The 15,265-nt window shown below is 46.6% G+C and overlaps 1 protein-coding gene across 4 annotated transcripts in view; it reads left to right on the plus strand.

Annotated features, from left to right (window-relative positions):
• TRRAP (transformation/transcription domain associated protein) overlaps nucleotides 1-15,265 on the plus strand; it is a 131,279-nt gene that overhangs the window by 17,335 nt on the left and 98,679 nt on the right. For 2 of the 4 annotated variants that reach the window (XM_087878567.1, XM_087878569.1), the window contains exons 17-26: nucleotides 404-601; nucleotides 1,645-1,836; nucleotides 4,283-4,448; nucleotides 5,397-5,653; nucleotides 7,630-7,830; nucleotides 9,010-9,161; nucleotides 10,145-10,344; nucleotides 11,260-11,477; nucleotides 11,997-12,194; nucleotides 13,738-13,998. In XM_087878567.1, coding sequence (XP_087734693.1) covers nucleotides 404-601; nucleotides 1,645-1,836; nucleotides 4,283-4,448; nucleotides 5,397-5,653; nucleotides 7,630-7,830; nucleotides 9,010-9,161; nucleotides 10,145-10,344; nucleotides 11,260-11,477; nucleotides 11,997-12,194; nucleotides 13,738-13,998 — 2,043 coding nt within the window. The remainder of the gene's footprint in view (nucleotides 1-403; nucleotides 602-1,644; nucleotides 1,837-4,282; nucleotides 4,449-5,396; nucleotides 5,654-7,629; nucleotides 7,831-9,009; nucleotides 9,162-10,144; nucleotides 10,345-11,259; nucleotides 11,478-11,996; nucleotides 12,195-13,737; nucleotides 13,999-15,265) is intronic. The other 2 variants (XM_087878570.1, XM_087878571.1) reach the window with 1 other exon arrangement.

The raw sequence follows: 15,265 nt of genomic DNA on the forward strand, positions 1-15,265 counted from the left end.
CATCCATCCATCCATCTCTCCATCCATCCATCCACCCACCCACTATCCATCCATCCATCTCTCCATCCATCTCTCCATCCATCCATCCATCCATCCATCCATCCATCCATCTATCTCTCCACCCACCCACCCACCATCCATCCATCCATCATCCATCCATCCATCCATCCATCCATCCATCCATCCATCTCGCTATCCCATCCATCCATCCATCTCTCCATCCATCTCGCTATCTAGCAACGATCTAATTGTTGATGCTTTATCTAAACTTTACGTTTATATATCGGCGATGACCTCTGTAGATTCCATATGCTGAATCAAGAAATAAAAGCTCAGCGTTTTCTCATTGAAGTCGCCAAGGACTCCTTATTTTAATTCTGTGAAATGTATCCCTCGCACCCAGGTCCAAATAGCCGGGAACGGGCAGACGTACATTCGGGTCGCCAACTGCCAAACGGTCAGAATGAAGGAGGAGAAAGAGGTCCTGGAACACTTTGCTGGGGTCTTCACCATGATGAACCCTCTGACTTTCAAAGAAATCTTCCAGACGTCTGTCCCTTACATGGTGGAAAGGATCTCCAAGAACTATGCCCTCCAGGTAGTATGTTTTGTTCCCTTGACAGTGAGTGACCTGTGAAACTGGGCATCAAAATTCAACCATTCTTCTCCAGCACCGATTTCTAACAGTCGTAGCATTTTATTGGGCCCGTGTGGTTGCAGGGAGGCTGTGCACCATAGGTTGGACTGTGACGGTTAACGATTGAAGATGAAAATCATTGAAGTGGGAAGATCTCTCTAACAAGATCCACATCCAGCTGATCTAAAAAAATTTCCCCCCCCCATAACAATAACCCTGTGAAGTGATTTGGGCTGGTCCAAAGTCACCCAGTTGGCTTTCATGTCTAAGGCGCGACAAAGTCACCGTTAGCCAGCTTTCATGGGTAATGTGGGACTAGAACTCTGAGACACCTGGTGACTGGCCTTAAAGTCACCCAGCCGGCTTAGATGCCTTAGGCAGGACTAGAGCTCACTGTCTCCTGGTGATTGGCCCAAAGTCACCCAACTGGCTTTCATGTCTAAGGCGGGACTAGAACTCACAGTATCCTGGTGATTGGCCGAAAGTCACCCAACTGGCTTTCATGGCTAAGGCGGGACTAGAACTCACTGTCTGTTGGTGATTGGCCCAAAGTCACCCACCTGGCTTTCATGCCTAAGGCGGGACTAGAACTCACTGTCTCCTGATAATTGGCCCAAAGTCACCCAGCCAGATTTCATGGCTAAGGCGGGACTAGAACTCACTGTTTCCTGATGATGGGCCCAAAGTCACCCAGTCAGATTTCATGGCTAAGGCGGGACTAGAACTCACTGTCTGCTGATGATTGGTCCAAAGTCACCCAGCTGGCTTTCATGCCTAAGGCGGGACTAGAACTCACTGTCTCCTGGTGATTGGCCCAAAGTCACCCAGCTGGCTTTCATGCCTAAGGCGGGACTAGAACTCGCCATCACCTGGTTTCTAGCCGGTTGTCTTACCTACTGGACCAAACTGGCTCTTTATTAACATTTTTAATATTTTAGCATTAACGTTTTGGTTTTCATTAGCAGTTTTGGAAAAAAAAAACCAGTCGCTTTTTTCTATTTTGACAGATCGTTGCCAATTCTTTCTTGGCCAACCCTACGACCTCGGCTTTATTTGCCACCATCCTGGTGGAGTATCTGCTGGACCGTTTGCCCGAGATGGGTTCCAACGTGGAGCTGTCCAACCTCTATCTCAAACTCTTCAAGTTGGTCTTCGGTTCGGTTTCTCTCTTTGCTGCGGAAAACGAGCAGATGTTGAAGGTAAATGCTGGAGAAATGGAGGATGAAGGATGTCTACAGAGCACATTTTAGGGCATGGCTTGTTGATTAAATCCAGAACAGCTTAAAAGTCGGTTTGACGTTAGGAAGTGATGTCTCTGTGTTGATAGACCTATCAAAAAATTGGAGAGGAAAATAAAACCAACTCTCTCTTTTTACAACCCTGTAAATCCTTTAATTCCGGGTAGAACCGGACGGAGCTGAGCGTTTACTGGCCGGATTCCCTTCCTGACACCTATGTGGAGTTAGCAGCAGATTTTTTTTTTTTTTGTGCCTTAGGAGAGAAATATCTGTTGCTACCTAGGATTGAACTCTCCACCTTCCGAGTGGGACAGGAGCATCTGTATCACAAGGCCACCATGTTGTTTAGGAAAATAAAAATGAACAAACCCTTCAAATCTGTTGTTGTTATTATTATTATTATTATTATTATTATTATTATTATTATTATTATTATTATTATTATTTATTAATTAATTAAATTTCTATACCACCCTTCTCACGAAGGACTCAGGGCGGTGAACAGAATAAGATTTCATATACATATAATATATATATATATATATATATTTATAAACAGTAAATAATAAATTGAGTCAACTTAGTGTATCTGCTAAGACCTTGGCATAGAATTTAGATGTTTATGCTAGCCCTGCTTGTTGAAACAGAAAGGTCTTCAGGGCACGTCGGAAAGTGCGAAGACCTGGGATTATTCGTATTCCAGGGGGTATTTTATTCCAAAGAGTAGGTGTTCATACTTTTTTTTTTTTTTTTTTGATTTGATTTATATGCCGCCCTTCTCCGGAGACTCAGGGCGGCTTACAATGTGCTCAGCAATAGCCTTCATACTTTTGTATATTTATACAAAGTCAGCTTATTGCCCCCACAAACTGGGTCCTCATTTCACCTACCTTAGAAAGGATGGAAGGCTGAGTCAACCTTGAGCCTTGGAGAGATTCGAACCAGCAGTAATTGCAGGCAGCTGTGTTAATAAGCTTAATAAGCTTAATAACAGGGTGCCTTAAACCCCTGTCCTACCAAGGCTCCTACCATACTTGCCAGATGTTGGTGATTATCGGAGTTGTAGTCCATCCTAAATGGAGCGTGCTATGTTGTGGAAGCTTGTTTTAAGTGTGCCTAAACAATTATTTCCAACTTCGCCAACGTGTAGCAATCTGCTTCATATCTACCGTGTTTTCCCGAAAATAAGACATCCCATGATAATAAGACATCCCCGAAAATATTTAAACGCTTACACAGCCGATCCCTGCCATTTCCTCTGGTTAGGGTTAGGAAGACAGAGCTGGAAATCAGGTAAGATTTCCTGGCTCCACCCCAAAATAATCACCTCCCCGAAAATAAGGCCAAGCGCTTATTTCAGGGTTCAAAAAAAAAAATAAGACAGGGTCTTATTTTCGGGGAAACACGGTAGTGTTATTGTACTCTGTCATTTTCTTTTCTTTTGAATTAACAAACGTGACATGTATAGTCAAAGGACATGTCTATTCATTTCTTCATCTGCCAAGAGCCCCTGATTACTTGTGGGTTAATTGTTTCACCCCAAACTGCTTCTTGCCTGGGAAATAAATCTAAGATGTGTAAAATATATTCCTCCCTCTGAACTAAGTTCTATTATTTTGTGTTTTCCAAGTCAGGCTCCTGAGTCAAGGTCATTTGGATTATAACAGAAGACAAATCCAATTTCATCGGCGTGATATACGGCTGGCTTTGTTGCATGCCAGTTAAATTATTCAGTTCTCCAAAAACTGGTGCCTGGCCCTGAATAGACAATTTAATTCGAAAGATAAAAGTATTTCTCACCAATAGTGGAGCAAGGCCGGGCCTTTAAGAGGATAATAATAATAACAACAACAACAACAACAACAACAACAACAACAACAACAACAACAACAATAATAATAATAATAATAATAGAAACTTTCCCGGTGATTTTGGACTTTGTTACTGGGTTGAGTCAGATGCCCCTTTCTTCCACCTTCCCCCGCTTTTTTAAAAAATAAAATAAAATAAAATAATTCATTCATTCAATTTCTATAGTTGGTAGACTAGCCAAATCCTGCAAAAACGTTCTTCGCATGTTTTAATTTCCAGGCCTTTAATCATCTTAGTTCCTTTTCTCCGCACATTTTCCCAAAAGTTTCAAAACATCTTTTTTTGGGGGGGTGAATGTTCACTCCGGGAGCTGGAGTGAAGGACGGGAACTCGACCCCGCCCGATGGCAGCTCTCGGAGTCTCGAACGCAGAAAGACGCTGAGCTCCTATCCAGCGTCCCCACCATTTCTAGCCATTCTGTGCTCCATCCAGACAGATAACTAGAAAACAGGTTTCGTTTTGGGATTGGTCGGTCATCGGCACCCTCCTCCTTCCTCCCCATCCCCTCACCCCGGCCTTCCTTTCTGTCTTTCAGCCACATCTCCATAAAATAGTCAACAGTTCCATGGAACTTGCGCAGACGGCAAAAGAACCGTACAACTACTTCCTGCTGCTGAGAGCCCTTTTCCGATCCATTGGTGGAGGTAGCCATGACCTCTTGTACCAGGAATTCCTGCCCTTGCTACCTAACCTACTACAAGGTCAGTAATGCTCTAAGCCAGAGGTCCCCAAGGCCTACTCTGTGGACGAGTTCCTGTCTGCAGCTGTTGTGGCCCGTCAGCGGCCTGTGCAGATTGTAGCTGATTCCGACAGTGAGGAGGCTGGTGTGGTGCTGGGCCAGCAGCCTGTGCAGCCGGCGCTTGAGTCGGACAGTGAGGAGGCTGGAGAAGATGTGGTGCCAGAGGCGGGGATTCAGCCAGGGCCTTCAGAACCTCCAGAAGCTCCTTTAAGTGAAGAGGACGAAGAGGAGGAGCCTCTTCTTGATGCACGGGCGCGCAGAGCTGCCAAAAGGCAGGAGTGGCTCCTCGGGAGGAGGTCTCCTCGAGAGTAAGGCTTGGGGCTAATTGACCACTTCCTTAGCCTATTTAAGGAGGAATGCCGATTGCAGCAAGCTGTAGGGAACAACTTTAGTTCACTCTCCTTCGCGTCTGGATTCTGTGTAAAATTCGGTAGCGATGGAGGCGGGTGGTTCGGAGAACTGGTAGCAAAAATCCCTGTCCCCCCCCCACATGCCCAGCTGAGCCGCACGATCATCAGAGGCTTTTTTTCTTTTAAAAGACTCTGACGATCCCAGCTGAGTTGCCGGATCGTCAGAGGCATTTAAAAGAAAAAAAAAAAACCTCTGACGATCAGGCAACTCAGCTGGGATCATCGGAGCCTTTTGAAAGCAATTTTTTACAACTTCTTCACCGAAGAGGTTGTAGAAAAAATGGTTTTAAAAGTTAAAAAAAAAAAATTGGGCCGCGCCTACCCAGTCACATTACTCCCCTCCCCACCAAGCCACGCCCACAGAACCGGTAGTAACAAATTTTAGATTTCACCACTGCACTAAACAAATCGTCGTAAGTCGAGGACTACCTGTATCTCTCTCTCTCTCTAGGGTTTGGTACTTAACGTTGTGGCTTTTTTTGCTTCTTGTCGCTCTCCAGGTCTTAACATGCTTCAGAGCGGTTTGCACAAACAGCACATGAAAGATTTATTCGTCGAGCTTTGTTTGACCGTCCCGGTTCGCCTCAGCTCCCTCCTCCCTTACCTGCCGATGCTGATGGATCCCTTGGTCTCCGCCTTAAATGGATCCCAGACGCTGGTCAGCCAAGGTCTGCGCACCCTGGAGCTGTGCGTGGATAACCTGCAGCCGGATTTCTTGTACGATCACATTCAACCTGTCCGGGCTGAATTGATGCAGGTATAAAAGGTGTCATTCCGCGAATTGGACTGTAGAGGGCAGCCTTTGCTTGGTTAATTCAGAACATATTTTTTTTTTTATTTTTGCTTTGGCGCTAACTAACATCGCTCAGATTATGATTCGAGGTGAATGATGGTTTGATAAACGGGAGGCAGGCTTGTTTTCTTTTTATTTTATTGAAAAGTTTTACAAAAAAAAAATTTCCCCCCCAATATTCACCCCACCCATTTTCCCTCCCTCCCCCCCAGACTTCCCAGAGCAAAATACAGGGTATTTCAATTAACAATCATAAGCTAAATTAACCTATCTATCCTTAAACTACCAAATCCCCCCCTGAAACCTTAACTCCACTATAGATAACATAATACTTCTAAAATTTAACATTCATTCATAAGCTATTTGATATTTTCTTGTCTGATACTTATTTTGAATATAATCAATCCATCTTCTCCATTCCGATATCTATCTTTCTTGTGTATAGTCCTTCAAATACGCTGAAATTTTCGCCATTTCCGCTAGGTTCGCTACTTTCAATGTCCACTCTTCGATAGTAGGCAAAGAGTCCTTCTTCCAATATTGCGGCTACCAACAGCCTAGCTGCTGATATTAAATTTAAAATCAATTTAGTCAACAATTGCGGAGTAAATTTCAACCTTTTTTTCAGGATATTCTGCATCACCCACCAAATTTGTATCCAAAATGCTTTGATTTTCTTACAAGTCCACCATATATGATAATAAGTTGCATCATCACATTCACATCTCCAACATTTAGCTTGCAAATTTGGGTACATACATGAAAATTTTTTAGGATCTAAATGCCATCTATAAAACATTTTATAAAGATTTTCTCTTAGGTTTTGTGCTTGCGTAAATTTAACATTTCTAACCCAAATCTTTTCCCATGTTTCTATCATCACTGGTGCTTGTTTTCTGAGGAAGCTGGAAATGGTTGGCAATTAGTCTGAGGGAGGCAAAGTGAATAGTTTGGCCCAGGGGTGAAATCCAGCAGGTTCTGACAGGTTCGGGAGAACCGGTAGCGTAAATTTTGAGCAGTTCAGAGAACCGGCAAATGCCACCTCTGGCTGGCCCCCGAGTGGGGTGGGAATGGAGATTTTGCAATATCCTTCCCCCAGGAGTGGGGAAGAAATGGGGATTTTGCAGTATCCTTCTCCCAGGAGTTGGGTGGGAATGGAGATTTTGCAATATCCTTCCCCCAGGAGGGGAGGGAATGGAGATTTTGCAGTATTCTTCTCCCAGGAGTTGGGTGGGAATGGAGATTTTGCAATATCCTTCCCCCAGGAGTGGGGAAGAAATGGGGATTTTGCAGTATCCTTCTCCCAGGAGTTGGGTGGGAATGGAGATTTTGCAATACCCTTTCCCCAGGAGGGGAGGGAATGGAGATTTTGCAGTATTCTCCTCCCAGGAGTTGGGTGGGAATGGAGATTTTGCAATATCCTTCCCCCAGGAGGGGAGGGAATGGAGATTTTGCAGTATCCTTCTCCCAGGAGTTGGGTGGGAATGGAGATTTTGCAATACCCTTTCCCCAGGAGTGGGGAAGGAATGGGGATTTTGCAAGTGGCGTGCAGACCCCTCTCTGCGGGCACGTGAGCTGTGGCCCAACCTCAGCTGCACCATGCACGCCTCCTGCCGGCCAGCTGGTTTTCAGCTCTGCCATGCATGGGGGGGTGGGCGGAGCGCATGGGTGAGATGCGCGCGCATGGAAGGGGTGGGGCGCATGTGCAGGGGGGAAGCGTGTGCATGTGCAGCGAGCATTGGGGTCCTGCATTCATGCCGGGGGGCAGGGGGTACGCAGGGGGGTTGTGCATGCATGTGCAGGGCTGCAAGGGGGGCGAGCAAGGGGGGGATATGTTCGCATTGCATTATGGGTGTATGTTTACCCGCGTGCTTTTGGCATGTGGCAACAAAAAGGTTAGCCATCACTGCCTTAAGAGGTTTCACCCCCTTGCTTCTTAGGCTCTGTGGCGGACTCTGCGCAATCCTGCCGAGACCATTTCTCACGTGGCTTATCGCGTGCTGGGCAAATTCGGCGGAAGCAACCGGAAAATGCTGAAGGAGTCCCAGAAGTTGCACTACGTGGTGACTGAGATTCAAGGGCCTAGCATCACGGCCGAGTTCTCCGACTGCAAAGCATCCATTCAGCTCCCCATGGAGAAGGTAAGCTCTTTTTGGGTTTTATTTTTATTTTTATTTTTAATTTGATTTATATGCCGCCCTTCTCCGGAGACTCAGGGCGGCTTACAATGCGTTAAGCAACAGCCTTCATCCTTTTGTATATTTATACAAAGTCAGCTTATTGCCCCCACAAACTGGGTCCTCATTTCACCTACCTTAGAAAGGATGGAAGGCTGAGTCAACCTTGAGCCTTGGAGAGATTCGAACCAGCAGTAAATTGCAGGCAGCTGTGTTAATAACAGGGTGCGTAGACCACTGTACTATCAAGGTTGAGCGTTTTCAGCCTGAAAACATTTGCATTCACATGTAGATTGTGGTAGAGTGGTGCGGTGGCCTAGAGGTGGAGCTCTCGCCTCACAATCAGGAGGTTGTGAGTTCGATCCTAGGTAGAGGCAGATATTTCTCTCTCTCTGGGCACAATGGGAATCTATCTTCTGAACAAAACTCCGTATTGGTGACAGGGAGGGCATCTGGCCAGTAAACACTCTGCTAGCTCCATTCAGTTGCCCAGACGCCACCCCGCAAGGGATTATGGGGTCATTAAAGGAGGACGCGGTAGCTCAGTGGCTACGATGCTGAGCTTGTCGATCGAAAGGTTGGCAGGTCAGCGGTTCGAATCCCTAGTGCCGCGTAATGGGGTGAGCTCCTATTACTTGTCCCAGCTTCTGCCAATTTGGCAGTTCGAAAGCAGGTAAAAAATGCAAGTAGAAAAATAGGGACCACATTTGGTGGGAAGGGAACAGCGTTCCGTGCGCCTTTGGCGTTGAATCATTCCGGCCAAATGACCATGGAGACGTCTTCGGACAGCGCTGGCTCTTTGGCTTCGAAGTAGAGATGAACACCGCCCCCTAGAGTCAGGAACAACTAGCACATATGTGCGAGGCGAACTTTTACCTTTAAAGGAGGATGATAATGATATTGATTCTGGTAGCCTTACATGGGTCAAATTTGTCTTCTGGTGGCGCAGTGGTTAGAATGCAGTTATTGCAGGCTAACTCTGCCGACTGCCGGCAGTTTGATCCTGACCGTCTCAAGGATGACTCGGCCTTCCATCCTTCTGAGGATGGTAAAATGAGCAATTGTTGGGTGTTTTCCCAACATTTGTGGTGCTTTGGGGTTTTCTACCGGTTGACCAAGAGAAGTCCTTTTCCATCGTCGTAGGCTATTGAGACTGCTTTGGACTGTTTGAAGAGCGCCAACACGGAGCCCTACTATCGAAGGCAAGCTTGGGAGGTCATCAAGTGCTTCCTGGTCGCCATGATGAGCCTAGATGACAACAAGCATGCTTTGTACCAGCTTCTTGCCCATCCCAAGTAAGAACACGGGCGGATCCATAAAGGAGAGGATATTTGGAGCTCAGGGTTGCCCTCTTGAGATTGCTTGCTTTCTTGCAGACGTTTTCATGACCTGACCATTTAACATGAATGTTTCCCGGATCCCTCGCTTGGGTCCAGGGGTGAAATGCTCCCGGTTCGGACCGGATCACCCGATCCGATAGCGATGGAGGCGGGTGGTTCGGAGAACCGGTAGCAAAAATCCCTGCCCTTCCCTTCCCCATGTCCAGCTGAGCCCCGCGATCATCAGAGGTTTTTTTTTTTTTTAATTTTTAAAAGCATTGTTTCTAGAACTTCTTCGGCCAAAGAGGTTGTAAAAAAAAAATGCTTTTAAAAGCCTCTGATGATCCCAGCTGAGTTGCCTGATCGGCAGAGGCTTTTAAAAGAAAAAAAAGCCTCTGCCGATCAGGCAACTCAGCTGGGATCGTCAGAGCCTTTGAAAAGCATTTTTTTTACAACCACTTCGTGGAAGAGGTTGTAGAAAAAAATGGTTTTAAAAGTAAAAAAAAAAAAAAAAGTGGCCACGCCCACCCAGTCACATTACCCCCCCACCCCAACATGCACTTTCCGTAAGGTCCTGAAGACGTTTTTATTTCAGCAAGCTGGCCTGGCCTGAATAGGTTTTAGGGGTTTTTTGATTGTATTGCTAGGGGTTTTAAATTGGGGCTGCCGTTTAATTTAATTTATTTTTAATTATTTTAACTTTTATATGGTATGTTATTTTAATTCTCGGCTGTTCACTGCCCTGAGTCCCTTCGGGGAGAAGGGCAGGATATAAATTTAATAAATAAATAAAATTAATAAATAAACAAGCTACGCCCACAGAACCGGTAGTAACAAATTTTAGATTTCACTACTGCTTGGGTCCCACAGTTGTCTTTTCCCCCCAAGGAGACATTCTTCAGAGTAGAATGACGGGGTCCTTCTTGGGGGTGATGGTGGTCTCGCTTTGGTTTCGACAGCTTCACGGAGAAGTCCATTCCCAACGTGATCATCTCGCATCGGTACAAAGCTCAGGACACGCCGGCCCGAAAGACCTTTGAACAGGCCCTCACCGGGGCCTTCATGTCAGCGGTGATCAAAGACCTGCGACCGAGCGCCCTGCCGTTTGTGGCCAGCCTGATCCGCCATTACACCATGGTGGCAGTGGCTCAGCAGTGTGGTAAGGATTTGGCAACGGGGCGGTCGTAACCAGGGGTGGGCTTCCAAAAATTTCAGCGACGGGTTCTCTGACCGGTTGCTGGGTGGGCGTGGTCTAGTCGGCCTCCTGCACCACGGCGGGGGTGGGGGGGCAGCGTTTTCGCCTTCCCCAGGCCCTGGAGGCTTTTCTTGAGCCTTGGGAGAGGGAAAACTGCCTCCCCTGAGCTCTGGAGGCCCTTCCAGAACTTCACAGAGGCCTGTTTTTTCCCCTCCTCTCTGCACAGACCAAGCACTTACCTCGCATCCAAAATGGTCTACGTGGAGACTCCTGGGAGGGGCGGGGTGGGATGGGTAGATGATAGTGATAGAGATAGATAGAGATAGATAGATAGATAGATAGATAGATAGATAGATAGATAGATAGATAGATATAGATATAGATAGGCAGACAGACGATATAGATAGACAGACGATATAGATGATAGAGAGAGAGATAGAGAGATATAGAGAGATAGATATAGATAGACAAACATACGATATAGATAGATAGATAGATAGATAGATAGATAGATAGATAGATAGATAGATAGATATTAGATGGAAGATAGATGATAGATGATATAGATAAATAGACAGGCAGGCAGATAGATAGACAGATAGATAGATATAGATTAGGTAGATGATAGATGATAGAAATATAGATACATAGATAGATTGATAGACAGACAGACAGAAGATTAACTTCAGAGATGAACTGTGGGGTCCTTGGTGCTCTCTGAGCATGGTTGTTTTCTTGCAGACGTTTCATTACCCAACTAAGTAACATCATCAGCTCTAGAAGGGAGTGTTTGATTTGAAGCAAACTACCCATATGCCCTTCTTTAATTTTCTCCCTCCCTTCTTCTTCTGTTCTCCTTATCGCGTGGTCGATTCCCAGGCCCTTTCCTGCTCCAGTGTTACCAGGTGGGGAGCCAGCCTAGCACCTCCATGTTCCACAGTGAGGAAAACGGGTCGAGAGGCATGGATCCCTTGGTGCTGATCGACGCCATCGCCATCTGCATGGCTTACGAGGAGAAGGAGCTTTGCAAGATCGGCGAGGTGGCCTTGGCCGTGATCTTCGACGTGGCCAGCATCATTCTGGGATCCAAGGAACGGGTAAACCTATTTTTTTTCCCCTCTGTGTGTCAATTCACCGCTATTTTAAGTTTAGGAGTTTTCTTTTCACAATCTTTTTGTTATTGCAAGTTATTAAAGTAAAAGTTGGTAAATATCTCACCCAATTTCAATGTTCTGTCCATACACCGCTCCTGCACAATCTTGGTTCCCGATTATCCCGGCTTCAAGGCTGCCAGTAATGGCGGCCGTGCCTGCTGCCATTCGGGGAGAGCTTGCTTCGGACCTATCAAGGAATTTGCGGATTCCTCGTGGTCAGCGAAGCGCCTCTCCTTCCTTCACCATCCCTACAAGACGGCTGTGAACCCGTAGGGTCTCCTGGCAGCGGTTATCAACTAGATTTTCGTGGGGTTCAACAAAGCCCGCTATTTCCCAGATGTTTTCACCGAGGTTGCAACCGGAAGTCAGGAACGGGTAAACCCATTTGACGTGTGGCCATCATCTCCTCCTTCAGAAGGTCCCTGGTCCTTTGGGTGACCCTGGTTTCTTTCTGTCCTCCAGGCCTGCCAGCTGCCCTTGTTTTCCTACATCGTGGAACGCCTCTGCGCCTGTTGCTACGAACAAGCGTGGTACGCCAAGCTCGGTGGAGTAGTGTCCATCAAGTTCCTGATGGAGCGGCTCCCTCTGATTTGGGTCCTCCAGAACCAGCAGACATTTCTCAAGGCTTTGCTCTTCGTCATGATGGACCTAACGGGAGAGGTGGGTCTCTCTTATTCAGAGTTGAGGTTGACTCGTCCTTCCGTCCTTCCGAGGTCGGTAAAACGAGGACCCAGATTGTTGAAGGCAATTTGCTGACTCTGTAAACCGGTTAGAGAGGGCTGTGAAAGCACTGCGAAGCGTTATATGTCTGTTATAGCTTGGGAAGGAAGGAAGGAAGGGAAGGAAAGGAAGGAAGGAAGGAAAGGAAGGAAGGACGGAAAGGAAGGAAGAAAGGAAGGAGGAAGGAAGGAAGGAAGGAAGAAGGAAGGAAGAAAAGGAAGGAAGGAAGGAAGGAAGAAGGAAGGAAGGAAGGAAGAAGGAAGGAAAGGAAGGAAGGAAGGAAGAAAGAAGGAAGGAAGGAAAGGAAGAAGGAAGGGAAGGAAGGAAGGAAAGGAAGGAAGAAGGAAGGAAGGAAGAAAGGAGCACAGCAGCAGTTCGATTCTGACTGGCTCCAGGTTGTCTCAGCCTTCCATTCTTCTGAGGACAGTAAAATGAGGACCCAGATTGTTGCAGACTGCTGATTAGCTGTGATGGCAACAGTGGTTAGAATGCAGTATCGCAGGCTAACTCTGCCCACTGCCAATCGTTCGATTTTCACCTTCTCAAAGTTGACTCGGCCTTCCATCCTCCCGAGGTCGGTAAAATGAGGACCCAGATTGTTGGGGGGTGTGGTGATGGCAACATGCTGACTCTGTAAACTGCTTAGAGAGGGCTGTGAAGTGGTATATAAGTCTAAGTGCTAAGTATGATCTATTTTAATTATTTACCAAATTTCACCTATCTCTTTCATTTTATAGCTCGTCTCCCTTCCCCTCTTGCCCCCTCTCGTCTGGAGTCTTTTATTATAGTCACATACCTGAATAGAATAGAATAGGGGAAGGGAGGAGAGGGAATAGAAGATAGGATAGGATAGGATAGGATAGGATAGGATAGAGGGGGGAGGGGAGAGGAGAGGAGAAGAGGATAGAGGATAAAATATAGGATATAGGATGGAATGGAATGGAATCGAGGATGGGATGGGATGGAAGAGGAAGAGGCTAGAATACAGAGTTGGAAGGGACCTTGGAGGTCTTCTAGTCCAACCCCCTACTCAAGCAGGAGACCCTGTTGTCAACTTGCAAAGCTTTCAAGTTGCCATGAGCAGGAGGGAGGGAGAACCGAAGTGAATTCCATACATTCTTCCTGACCGCAATCAGAAGGAGGGTGTTAGGTTTCACAGCCAGCCAAAGTGGTTAATTGGAGAATGTGATTTATGACATGGCCAGAGAGGAGGGGAGAGACAGGGTCATAGGGGAACGTAAATCTACGTAGGATCAGTCCTAACTGCATCCGAGTATTGCCGGAATGTTGCTCCTAATAAATGACTATATTTTCTTTGAAGTTTGGATCATGGCTCATGAATTAATTAGGGCATCTTTCGGAAACTTGACACCTGTACTATTTCAGCGTTCATGCAAATTGTTCCACTGGTTAATTGTTTTAATTAATTTTATTAAAAGTTTAATATAAACTTTCCTTGTGGATTCAATGCACGCCCTCCCAGGTGTCCAACGGGGCCGTGGCCATGGCCAAGACGACCCTCGAGCAGCTCTTAATCCGATGCGCGACGTTGCTGAAAGAAGAGGAGAAGACGGAGGAGATCCTGACCGCCCAGGAGAAGTCCTTCCACCACGTGACCCATGACCTGGTGCGAGAAGTGACCTCGCCAAACTCCACCGTCAGGAAGCAAGCCATGCATTCCCTCCAGGTGGTGGCCCAGGTGACGGGGAAGAGCGTCACGGCCATCATGGAGCCCCATAAAGAGGTGAGGCTGGGCAGCTGCAAAGCTGAAGCTTGAATCCTTCCGCGCGGTGTTGTTTACAGCTAGTCCTCGACTTAACGACTGCAATTCGGAACTTCTGTGGCAAAGCCAAGCCAGTTGTGAAAGGGGCCCGGGCCCGATTGGATGACCTGTTTGGTCTCAGTTGTTAAGCGTGAATTGTGCGGTCGTTAAACGAATCTGACGTTCCCTCCCAACCCCCCCCTTGACTTTACTAATCAGAAGCCGGCTGGGAAGGACGCAAATGATGATTGCGTGACCCCGGGATCCTTTTAATTTTCATAATTTTCAGCGCTCCATGGCTTAGGACCAGGGTACTTACGAGACCGCCTTCTGCCACCAGTAGCCTCTCACCGACCAGTTTGCTCCCATAGAGAGGGGCTCCTCTGGGTGCCGTCGGACAAACAATGTCGACTGGCGGCCCCCAGGGGGAGAGCCTTCTCTGTGGGGGCACCTGCCATCTGGAACGAGCTCCCCCCGGAGATACGGAGGATCCAAGACTTACGCATCTTCCGCCGCGCCCTAAAAACGTTTCTATTCCAACAGGCTGGTCTGGCCTAACTCTCCCTTTTAAATTGGGTTTTAAATTGGGTTTTAAATGTTTTTTTAGATAAATTGGATGTCTTAATTTGTTCTTTGAGCCTAAATTATTTAATCCGTTTTTAATAGTTTTTTTAACTTTTGTATGTCTCTGTATTTTATTTTGGCTGTTCACCACCCTGAGTCCTTCGGGAGTAGGGCGGTATGCAAATATGATAAAATAAATAAATAATAAATGAATAAATTCATGCCAAGGGCCCCAATTTGGATCATTGTGGGGATGCAACGATTGTAAGTGCGGGGACCGATTGGAAGTCGCTTTTTTTTCCGGTGCTGTTGGAACTTCAAACGGTTGCGGAATGAATGGCTGTCAATCATACAGGTAGTCCTCGACTTACAACTGTTTGTTTAGTGACTGTTTGAAGTTACAATGGCACTGAAAAGAGTGACTTATGACCGTCGTTCTCACTTAACGGCCGTTGCAGCATCCCCATGGTCACGTGATCAGAATTTGGATGCTTGACAACCGACTCACATTTTACAACGGTTGCAAAACTCACTGAACAACATCAATTTTGAGCTCAGTTGTGCTCGCAATTTGAGGACGACCTGTAGTTTCCTTCTCCGAGGGCTGAACCTGGTTTGTTGGACGGATGGGGAAACAACCGTGATGGCGGTGGTAGTGGGACCAAGCCAACAAGAGTCATGTGTC

This window comes from Pantherophis guttatus, chromosome 14, assembly GCF_059756535.1.
Source record: "Pantherophis guttatus breed Tessera chromosome 14, ASM5975653v1, whole genome shotgun sequence".
NCBI lineage: Eukaryota > Metazoa > Chordata > Lepidosauria > Squamata > Colubridae > Pantherophis > Pantherophis guttatus.